Raw genomic sequence first — 9,709 nt, 5'->3', positions numbered from 1 at the left:
AGCAGCCACACCCTACTTATAAGCCCAGCCTTCAAGGGTTGTGGTTAGGCAAAGCCGCCTGCTCCTCCCCGCTCCTCCCACGGGGCGGAGTGGGGGGGGGGGCGGTTCTAGAAAGCTCGGGAGGGTAGGGACAACAGTTGGGAAGGGGAGGTAGGAGTCTACTGATGAAAAATGGAGACGGGGCTGGAGTTGGGCCGGTTTAGGGTTGCAGGTGCCAAGAATACAGATGTGGCTCATAGTGGTACTGGCTTTATTGTCTTCAGGGGGCCTAGGAGGGTCGGGTCCTGGGGAGCAATGGGGGCAGGAGCTGTGGGGGAGCCATAACTCCTAAGGCCATGGCCTTAGGTGGTGGGCATCTGGGGTGCCTCAGCCTGTGAGTGCCCATTGGCATCACCAGTACAGCCATTGGGTGCGGTCGGCGCAGATCCTTTCTTGCAAAGCACCGGAGAGGTGGTGGCCAAGGGCCCAACTCTCTTGAGGCCAGGGCGTTCCATCTTGTGCTCCAGAAGCATGTGGTTCTGCGGCGGGAGCCCCACGCAGGCCCTGGGGGATGATCAGGGCTCAGCGGGGCCAGAACCGGAGACTGCCGTGCAGTCCCTAGGCCCTGTGCACAGCCCAGCCAGCGGACATCCGGGCCGTGGATGGGGACCCCCAAGGCTGGGGCACACCTGAGGATATTCTCGATGCAGCTGCGCTGGCGGAAGAGCGCATTGACCACGGGGCTGCCGGGCGGTGCAAGTGGCGCCTTGAAGAGGAAGCCGAGCAGTGACAGCACCGGATGGAAGCTCTGCGGGTCCGGGTCGACGTCGGTGCAGAAGCTCACTCGCTGACACAGTTCAGTCAGCAGGGCCAGGTCCAGCATGATGGGTGCGGCCAGGAGCGAGTCCTAGGGGGCCAGCGGGTCAGGAGGTGGGCCGGGCTGGCGGCTGCCCCGCTGCTCCTGCCCCCTCGCGCCCCACACCTCGCACGTGTTGTGCAGCACCAACGTGTTGGTACCACCCAGCATCAGCTCCGATGTGTACTCATCCAGGGCACGTTTGCTGTCGCCCACGTATGGCACGTACTTGATGACCACCTGGGGGGCGGCACAAGGTCACACGGGGCCCTCGGTTGGGCGCGCCCTCGCCCTGGCCCCTGCCCCCACTCCTGCGCCCCCACGCACGCAGTGGTCGGGCTGCTCGCCCGGCGAGTAGAGCACCGGGTTGCTGTGCACCATGTCGTCCACCACGCTGCTCTTGGACACCTCCTTGGAGCGGAACTGTGGTGGCGCTGACAAGTTCTGCCCGTCGTTGTTGCCCAGGTGGTTGTAGCTCACGATGGACATGGTCTGGGAGGACAAGGGGACCCGCGGTAGCTGCAGGCCTCGCAGCACACAAGCCCAGCCCTCGGGGGTCCAGGCCTCCCCTCCTGAGCTGAGCAGTCCCCCAGGCCCACACACCTTGAGGCCAGAGCCGATAAGGAAGTCCACGAGCACAGATTTGACCTTGGTCTGGCCCGACTTGAAGTCGTCTCCACCCACAAAAACGCGGCGCTGCCACGCGAGCTCGAGGGCACCGGGTACCAGCGTGTTCTGTGGGGACCCATTGAGGAAGGCACAGCCCTCCAAGATGCTGGCCACGGCAAAGAGTGTGGAGGGCGACACTTCCAGGCCCAGCTGCAGGCAGAGGGGGCCAGTCAGCACAGAGGAGTCCTTGGGGGCTGGCCCTGATCCCACTCAGCCCCTGGGCGCACCCACCTGGATGGTGCGTAGCAGGTTCTCAGCAGTGTCATTGAGGCCTGGAATCACTTCGCAGAAGCGCTCCGTGTTCGCTGTCCACAGCACGATGACTTTGTCCAGGCCGGCGCTGGACCGAAAGTCGCGGATGTCCCTACGGATCTGCTCCAGCTGGGGTTGGGGAAGGTAAGGGGAGGTTGTACAGGCTCCTCCGACCTGTGGAGGCCTGGGCTACTCAGTTTCCCAAGTGCTCTGGACCCTCGGGATGGGAGCAGGAGGACAAAAGAGGGAGAGCAGGTGCGGGGGGTGGGGAGGACAAGTGGCTGGGAAGGACAAGTGGCACGGGGCGGGGCTGCACCTGCTGCGCGCGCGTGCCCGGGATGACGTTGTCGGCGCGCGCACTCTGGTTAGCTGCGATGAACTCCGGGATGTAGACGGAGGGCCGCGGGCGCATGGCCTCCATGTGCGGCCAGAGTTGCTCCTGCAGTCCCCAGTCCAGTACCTGTGCACGCCGCATCGCCTCCGCCAGGTTCAGCGAAGATATGTCCCAGCCTGGGGGGTACCCTCAAGCTCGGCCCGGCCCCAAGCTTCGGCCCCGCCTCCCGCCCCACCCCCGGCCCAGCGCTCCGCCCACCGTCGAACACGAGGTCGTCGGGCGCCACCATGGGCAGCAGCGAACTGAAGGGCACGAACACTTCCTTGCCCTCGGCGTCCAGGCCCAGGCTAACAGTGCCCGCCTGCGTCAGCGAGCCGTAGTAGTTGGCCTCCTGGGGGGCGGCAGTGGGAGCTGAGTGAAAGGTGGGCGTGGCGTGGGGAGGGCCTCGAGCCGGCCAGGGCCCCGCCCGGCACCCGAAAGCTCCGCCCTGCCTTTGGGCACCTCCCCTCTGAGCTCCAAGCCTAGGCGGAAGCCGCTCCGCTCGGGAGATCCCACCCTGAAGCCCTCCCACACCTTAGGCTCCGCCCCCGAAAGACCCCTGAGGAATCCCCGCCCCCCGTGGAAGCCCCGCCCGGAGTCCGCCCGCAGCCAGAAACCCCGCCCCCTATGGGCCCACTCCTCCGTTGGAGCCCCTCCCCCGCCGCAGGGATTCCAGCGAAGCCCTCTCTCCGACCGAGCCCCACCCGACCCCCCACCTTGCGGCCCGTGCGCGTGGGCCAGGACAAGCGCAGTCGGTTGGCCAGCACGGCAGCGGTCAGCGTGGAGCCGTTGTTGCCGCCCCAGCCGACGAGCATGACCCCGAGCCGGGGCACCTGCCGGGCGGTCCGGAAAGTGAAGCGCGTGGACGTGGGGTGCACCTGGGGGCGGGCAGCGGGGTAAGCCGGGAGCCACAGGCCCCTCCCCGCTCGCTACTACTGGGCCGGGGATCGCAGACGTTGGGCAGTTCCCGCTCCCTCCCCGCGCCCTGACTCCCCCAGCCCCGTGGCCCGCCGGACGGGCCCTCGCCTACCTTGAGGACGCCGCCCTCGCGGCTGACGCTCGTCGTCCGGTACTCGTACTGCGCCTCGATGGTCTCGGGGCTGTAGGCCACGTCGGGGCTCTCGACCACGAACTCAGTTGCGGCCTCCATCGCGACAGTCTGGGGGCGCGGGGTTGGCAGGAGGTCAGCGGGGTCCCAAGAACTGGCCGGGCCAAGCCGACTTCGGTCCCCAGGGAGGCTGCACCCCTCCCGGGGCGGCACTCACCGATTAAGTGTCGGCTGGGGCAGCGGCAGACGGCTAGGGCTCCGGGCGCGCGAACTCCAGAGAAAAGAGCCGCGGCTCCACCCCCTCTCCGCCCCTCGCTCCGCCCGCGCGCGGGAGGAGGGGCGCTCGCGGCGAGGGGAGGGCGCGCACCGACCTTGGGCTCGGGTTCGAGGCCTTTTGGTCCCGAGCCTCCGCCGCTGTCTGGTTCTTTGCCGGCCGGGCAAATAACCTGGGCCCCAGGCCCCCGGCCCTAACTCGGCCCGCGTGAGTCACTTAGGACCCCCGGCCGCCTATCCCCACTGTACAAAAGAGGACTTTAAAGCTCTAAGGGAGCGCCAAGCCCCAGCCAGGGGGCAGAGGCAGGAGTTTGAGTTAGGCTGGGAAACTCATTATTTGGTGGGTTGGAGGAGGAGGCGTCTCTAGAGAAACTAAGGCAAGGGAAACTGAGGCAGAAGACTAAGCGAGGAATCGGATTTCAAAGCGTGACACTCCTCCAGCTCAGGCTCCCTCCTCTTCTCCCTTCTTGAGCAGCGGTCACTCTCCACTAAGGAGAGGGGGTAAGGGGGGGCTGTGAGTTCTCGGTGCCCCCACCTGTAGCAGGAGGGCTAGCAAGCCTATCAAGGGCAGGGCTGGGGTGGGGGCGGGGGGAGAGACTGCTCCGTGGGGAAGCGAGGGAAGGCGATGGGCAGGGCAGAGGCGGCCAGCTGGGAGGAGCTAGGCCTGCACAGCTCCGAGCCCCTCTAAGCGCCCAGTGATAAAGGAGCGTGGGAACCCGGCAGGCCGGCGGGGGCGGCTCCCCCAGGAACTTTCCAAAACAAGCGGCCTCCTCCGGCTGGAAAGTTTCCACCCCTGGAACTGACCCAAAAGGTGGATAGTTGGGAACGTTTGCAGGAAACATGGTCAGAGTCTGGCCTTGGGGAATGGGGGCTCTAAAACTAGTCCAGACTTTGCCCTCAAGGGGCTCCAGTTGTGGGGGAGTCAGAAGTGAACTGGGGGGACTTCTCTGGTGGCCCAAGGGTTAAGAATCTGCCTGCCAATGCAGGGGACATGGGTTGGATCTCTGGTCCAGGAAGATTCTACATGCCACAAGGCAACTAAGGCTGTGCACCTCAACCACTGAGCCTGCGCTTCAGAGCCCCACTGCAATGAGAAGCCCTGGCTCGCCACAACTAGAGAAAGCCTGAGCACCACAATGAAGTCCCAGCACAGCCAAGAATAAGTAAAGAGAAGTGAGGGGGGCACTCCTAACCGGAGGGACCTGAGAGGCAGCGGTGGACAGGGCAGGCTGCCTGGAAGAGGTGGCTGCTGGACAGTGTCTTGAGATAATGGACATCTTATCAAAGAAAGATATGAAGAGCTGCCTAGACAAAAACCTGGGGGACTGGTTTCAGGGGCAGATGAAAAAGGGCTGGATGCGAGGGGGAGGGAGGCAGTTTGGGGACCAAGGCAGACCTTCAGGGCTGGGCACAGGGCATTTAGTATAATAAATATTTGGGTTTTGTCCTGCTTTCTGGCTTGGAGATTGAGTTTGATCATTAATTGCCAGGGGCTTCCCTGACAGTCCAGTAGTTAAGACTCTGCACTTCCACTGCAGGGGGCTGGGGTTCGATCCCTGGTCAGGGAACTAAGGTCCCACATGCCCAGCAGTGTGGCCTAAAATTAGAAGAAAAAAAAAAAATTATCAATGGCCAGTGATTTATTCAATCATGGAACTTCTGTAAAAGCTCCTAAACAATGGGGTGCAGGTGAAAACATGGAGATGCTGGGAGGGTGACAGCTGGAGAAGTCGTGGCAGCCGTGTACCTTTCCCCACACCCCGCTCCTCTCCATTCAGCTGCTGAAGTGTTTGCTTAGCTCTGTGAGCCATTCTGGCAAACCTCTGAGCGGGTGGGAGAGAACCCAATTTATGGCGGGTTGTTCAGAAGTATGGATGGCCAAGGACTCGAGGCTGAAGTGGGGACCTGAGCCCCATAACCTGGGAACGGAACTGATCGACCCCTAGTTGGTATTGGAGAATCTGCAGGAGCTGGAGCCCTCCAGGCCACATGTCATACATACCACAGGACTGTGTAAAAAGACCCAGCCCTGGGGAAGCCCAGCATTCACAGGGCAGCCTGTGGGAGGTGCTGGCAGGAGGGGTGTGGGCTGAGCAGGTCCAGGCAGGCTCCCTGGAGGGGCCGTGTTGGAGTAGTTCCAGCTACTACTAGTACTACTCATACTAACTACTCCTCCTAGTAGGGACCAGCTGGGGCTGTGACACGGGGTGAGTGTGCTGCCTGGTGAGTACTGAATGACCAGGGACCCCCAATCCCACCAGACTGCAGGCTTCCAAGGGCAAGGGCAGAACTGCCGCCATCACTGCTGAGTGCCAGCACCCGGCCAGAGCCCGGTGCACGGGAGGCATCGACGGATCCAGGCGCTGGCAGATGTTGTCCAGAAAGTGGCAGGGACTGCTGGGCACCCCTCAGCCCTGTGGCCATAGTGTGGGTTGTGAGGGCGGGAAGTCCCCTGGAGACCTGGACTCGGGGTGTCTTGGGCTCAGGAAGGATGGTCAGGGAACTGCCTGTGGCCACAGGGCTGTGAGGGAGGCCGGTGGAAGGCTGGGGGAGGCGGGTGGGCAAGGCGAGCCTGAGACGAGACGAGGCTGAAGCAGGCAGGGGTGTGGGGACAGAGATTTATCCACTAGAACAGCGTGGCCAGGCTGCCTAGGGAGCAGGGTACACTCTGCCCCACAGGGCCTGCCTGACCTCCCCTCCGCGCCCCTCAGATTCCTGGGCCGCCTCAGAACTCAGGCCAAGGCCACTGGCCAGCAGGGCCACCAGGGAGGCTAAGGCCCACAGTCCCTGACCCCTGGACCCCTTTAATCCTGGTCTTATTCTTTGTTTTTCCTTCCTAAAATAAACATTCCCCTCCACTGTGTCCTTGGAGGGTAGAAACTGCCCCCTGCCTTCTGCTCCTCACCTGTAACCCAGGGCAAGGCTGGCTTTCCGGCTGGTGTCCTGCGCCTATGGGGCTCCACTAGGCCTCAGGTTCGGTACCCCTGTTCCCACTGGGGGGCAAGGGGAACCCCACCCCCACCCCAGTGTGCGTCCGGGAGGAATCATCAAACAGTGCCGTTTACTCACTGCCGTTTCCATCAGCCAAAGCTCATCAGCCCAAATAAAGTACTCCCCGTGCTGCACACGGCTCCACCTGTGGGAGCCCTGGGGTCCCCCTGGCCGGCTCAGCCCACTCTGTGCACTCCACAGGGGCGGCGCTCTGCTCCTGTGCTGACCACGGCTCCCCACTGCCTCCGCTTCCTGTCTGTCAGTCCTCACTGTGAGCAGCCTGGCTGGTCTGCTCTGGCACCTGCAGGGCCCTCTGCCTCAGGTCCACCCTCCACCTGCCAACCTCATTCCTGGGCAGCGGCTGTGGCAGGCTGCCCAGAAAGCTTTCTCCATGCTCAGCCCATGCCCCCCCCCCCCACGGTTGCCCCATGGCCAGGTGGCCCCCTGACCCCAGCCCACCCCAAGACAGAACCAGTCCCCCCGCCCCGACCCCTGGGGAATGACATATGTACTCCCAGCTTGGGCTCACAGATTCAGTTCAGTGAATTTATTGTAGGTTGAAAAAAAATCAGCATTCACCTCTTTAGTGTACAAAAAGGACACTAGATCTTTTAAGAAAATATTAGGAACTGAAGATGCAGACGTCTTTCAATTGTAACATTTTGGCAAAAGTGAAAAGTTCTTGTAAACACCAACTCCATGGCTCAAAAGTTTTTCTCCACAGTACAATATTAAAAGAAAAAAAAATAGTATCAATAAGTTAGACCATATTTAATCAGCTAGAGCTTCTGTCCATCAACCCCGCCCCAAGCACAAAACTCCTCTTAGCTTCATAATTCCTTAAAAGGAGAAAATAAACAACAACAAAAAACAGTGAGGAGGAGGAGTTAATTCAACTGAGAGTCCCTTGAACTGGACCCCAGGGCAGAGGGCAGGTGGGCCCTCCGGGGTGGGGCCCGTTGAGCGATCCCGCGCCACCAGAGTCTGCGCGTCCAGGCTGAGTGCATGACGGCTGTCCACAGAACTCAGGGCCCCAGGGTATGCTCAGCCAGTCCTCCTCCATCCCAAATGAAAAACAAAACGACAGCTACTGAAACATAAAGGATCAGCTTCCTCAGTGCTCCGGGCACCCCAGGGGTCCCGCAGAGACATTGGGGTGGGGTGGGGGCACTGCAGGCATGACTGCTCTTTGGGTAGCCATTAGGAGACACCCCCACAGCTTAGAAAAATAGACATGTCTATGCGAGCATTTCCGCTCTCCCTGCCTCACTAGGATCCTGGCAGCAACCCCTGCCCCCGCCCCCCACAGTGACCCCTGGGCTGGGGGTTGCAACCAGCCCCACGGCCTTCCCCCATCGTGGCTTCGCTGAACGTGGCTCTGAATTAACGTGAACACGCACTTTAGACCCCAGCACGCCCTGGCGGGGCCACACACACACACACACACACACACACACACACACACACACATATACATGCCCCCTGACGCTTTCAGGGACATTAGACTAGGCACAGTGACTAAGCAGCAATTGGGGTGTCCTTGGGCCAGCACCCCCAGAGAGGGGGGATCAGGCACCTTTTCTGAGCTCACTCCCCGGGGGCTCCCTGGCTCCCTCGACCCCCAGCCCCTCCCTGAGTGCAAACCCCGTGGTGGCTCTGCAAAGACGACCCCAGAACCCATACATGGGGCTGAGGGGCGGAGCGAGGCCGGGACACGGAAGCCACCTGGCCTCAGCAGTACGAAGTGAGGAGCAGCAGCAGGAGAGAACGGAGGAGAGAGAGAGAACCCGACGCTGCTGCTGCAGAGCGCGGGCTACAAGCACAGAAGCTCCCGGCGACCCCCGACAGCTGAGGGCCTGGAATAGCAAGGCGGGCCTGGTGGCTCCCAGCAGCTGCTCCCGGGCCAGCTGGAGTTTTCCAAATAGAGCTGCAGGGCTTGCATTGCCCAGCCCGCCCCACTCAGAGCCAGGAGAGGTGGTGTGCGAGGGAGACCAGCGCAGGAGAGGGGCCCCCGGCGCCCCCCACTGGTTCTCTCCTCCGAGCTTGCAGAGGCAAGGGCAGACTTCCGGAGCATCTGTAATACTGTAGAAAGGACCCAGGGCAGCGTCTAGACCCTGGGCGTCCAAGGAGGGGAGGCACAGGTGTAGAAAAAAGATGCTTTTTCTTTCGTACAAAAATAGACTCGAGTCTCGTCAGCAGTAGCCTGTCTTTGTATAAAACTAGAAAAGGCAAGCAAGCAGGCTGGCCTTGGGAGTCTTTCTCTGACAAAAAGTTGAAGTCCCCTGTGGGGTGGCTGGCGAGGAGAGGGGCTTCTTGGGGAGCCCGTCCTAGGCAGGGAGCCTGCACAGGAGGTGTGGGGGGCCTGGGGGGAGCTGGACACCCTACCTGGGTTTGTGTGACCTCTGGGCGGCCAGGCCTGCGTGGGCTCCCCTGAAAGCCGGCGTCGCTGGCTCAGATGACTGTATTCTTCCTCACGTTTATTGTGTTAAATAAATCTCTGTTTTCTTGTCTTTAGCTCCCCCTTGCCCCCAGCTCCCCCACCATCCAGAACAGTCAGCCCGGTGAGGTGAGCTGTCCTGGCTGGTCGAGTGGGACCTCCTGCCCCATGGCCTGGGGCTAAGGCCACGCCTGAAGCTGTCGCTGGTCGTACTCGGCGATGAGCCTCTTGATGTGGGCCAGCTTGCTGTGCAGGTACTCGCAGCGGTGCTTCTCCTGGCTGTAGTTGGTGTTGGTCTATGAGAGAGCGGCTGGGGTGAGCCTCACCCACAGGGCCAGGGTGGAGAGCCCAACACCAACCCAAGTCGCCCCACCTGGCTGCCCCCGGCCCCCACTCACAGGCCAGAGCCCTCAAGCCCTGACAGGGACCCCTGAGCTGCCCCCAGGCTCCACCCTGGGAAACAGGGTCACGGCTAGGGTGAGAGGCTGAGGGGAGATGGTCATGCAGCTTCCGTGCCGGGCTGGGACACGGCCGGCGGGAACCACCCCCGGCACACTTGGCCCTAGGGAACGAGAGCTGCCGCGGTGGCACCACATCCCAGGAGACGGTCAGGGAGCCCGAGCTGGGGGCAGCTGGAGCCCACGAGACTGCGGCTCCTCCCTGACTCGAGCGCTGAAGGACTCAGGGGGGCCAGGATAGGGTGCGGGGGTGCGGAACTGTGCTTCCTCCCCCGGACCTTTGAGGGAGCTGCAAAGGGCCTGGGGCTATGCTCACCCACAGCGGGAGAGTGTGTGGGGTGCTCAGGGGAGGGGGGACTCCCAAGTGCCCAGA

At 62.3% G+C, this 9,709-nt stretch overlaps 3 protein-coding genes across 3 annotated transcripts in view; 1 reads left to right on the top strand and 2 right to left on the bottom strand.

Annotated features, from left to right (window-relative positions):
* Window positions 1–9,709, top strand: part of KXD1 (KxDL motif containing 1) — a 265,201-nt gene that overhangs the window by 130,234 nt on the left and 125,258 nt on the right. The window lies entirely within an intron of this gene.
* Window positions 237–3,489, bottom strand: ISYNA1 (inositol-3-phosphate synthase 1). Its single transcript, XM_055541020.1, has 11 exons — window positions 3,395–3,489; window positions 3,160–3,288; window positions 2,846–3,007; window positions 2,349–2,481; window positions 2,073–2,266; window positions 1,736–1,885; window positions 1,439–1,654; window positions 1,163–1,327; window positions 962–1,075; window positions 669–886; window positions 237–543 (listed from the first exon to the last, which is right to left on the bottom strand). Exons 2-11 carry the CDS (start codon window positions 3,277–3,279, stop codon window positions 342–344), a joined length of 1,674 nt encoding a protein of 557 aa, XP_055396995.1. The 5' UTR covers window positions 3,280–3,288; window positions 3,395–3,489; the 3' UTR covers window positions 237–341.
* Window positions 6,974–9,709, bottom strand: part of ELL (elongation factor for RNA polymerase II) — a 79,408-nt gene continuing 76,672 nt past the window's right edge. The window contains exon 12 of the mRNA XM_055541009.1: window positions 6,974–9,174. Coding sequence (XP_055396984.1) covers window positions 9,058–9,174 — 117 coding nt within the window. The 3' untranslated portion in view covers window positions 6,974–9,057. The remainder of the gene's footprint in view (window positions 9,175–9,709) is intronic.

The sequence above is a fragment of the Bubalus kerabau genome, chromosome 1 (genome assembly GCF_029407905.1).
Source record: "Bubalus kerabau isolate K-KA32 ecotype Philippines breed swamp buffalo chromosome 1, PCC_UOA_SB_1v2, whole genome shotgun sequence".
In the NCBI taxonomy this organism is placed as follows: domain Eukaryota; kingdom Metazoa; phylum Chordata; class Mammalia; order Artiodactyla; family Bovidae; genus Bubalus; species Bubalus kerabau.
This window is presented reverse-complemented; position numbering and strand designations above follow the sequence as displayed.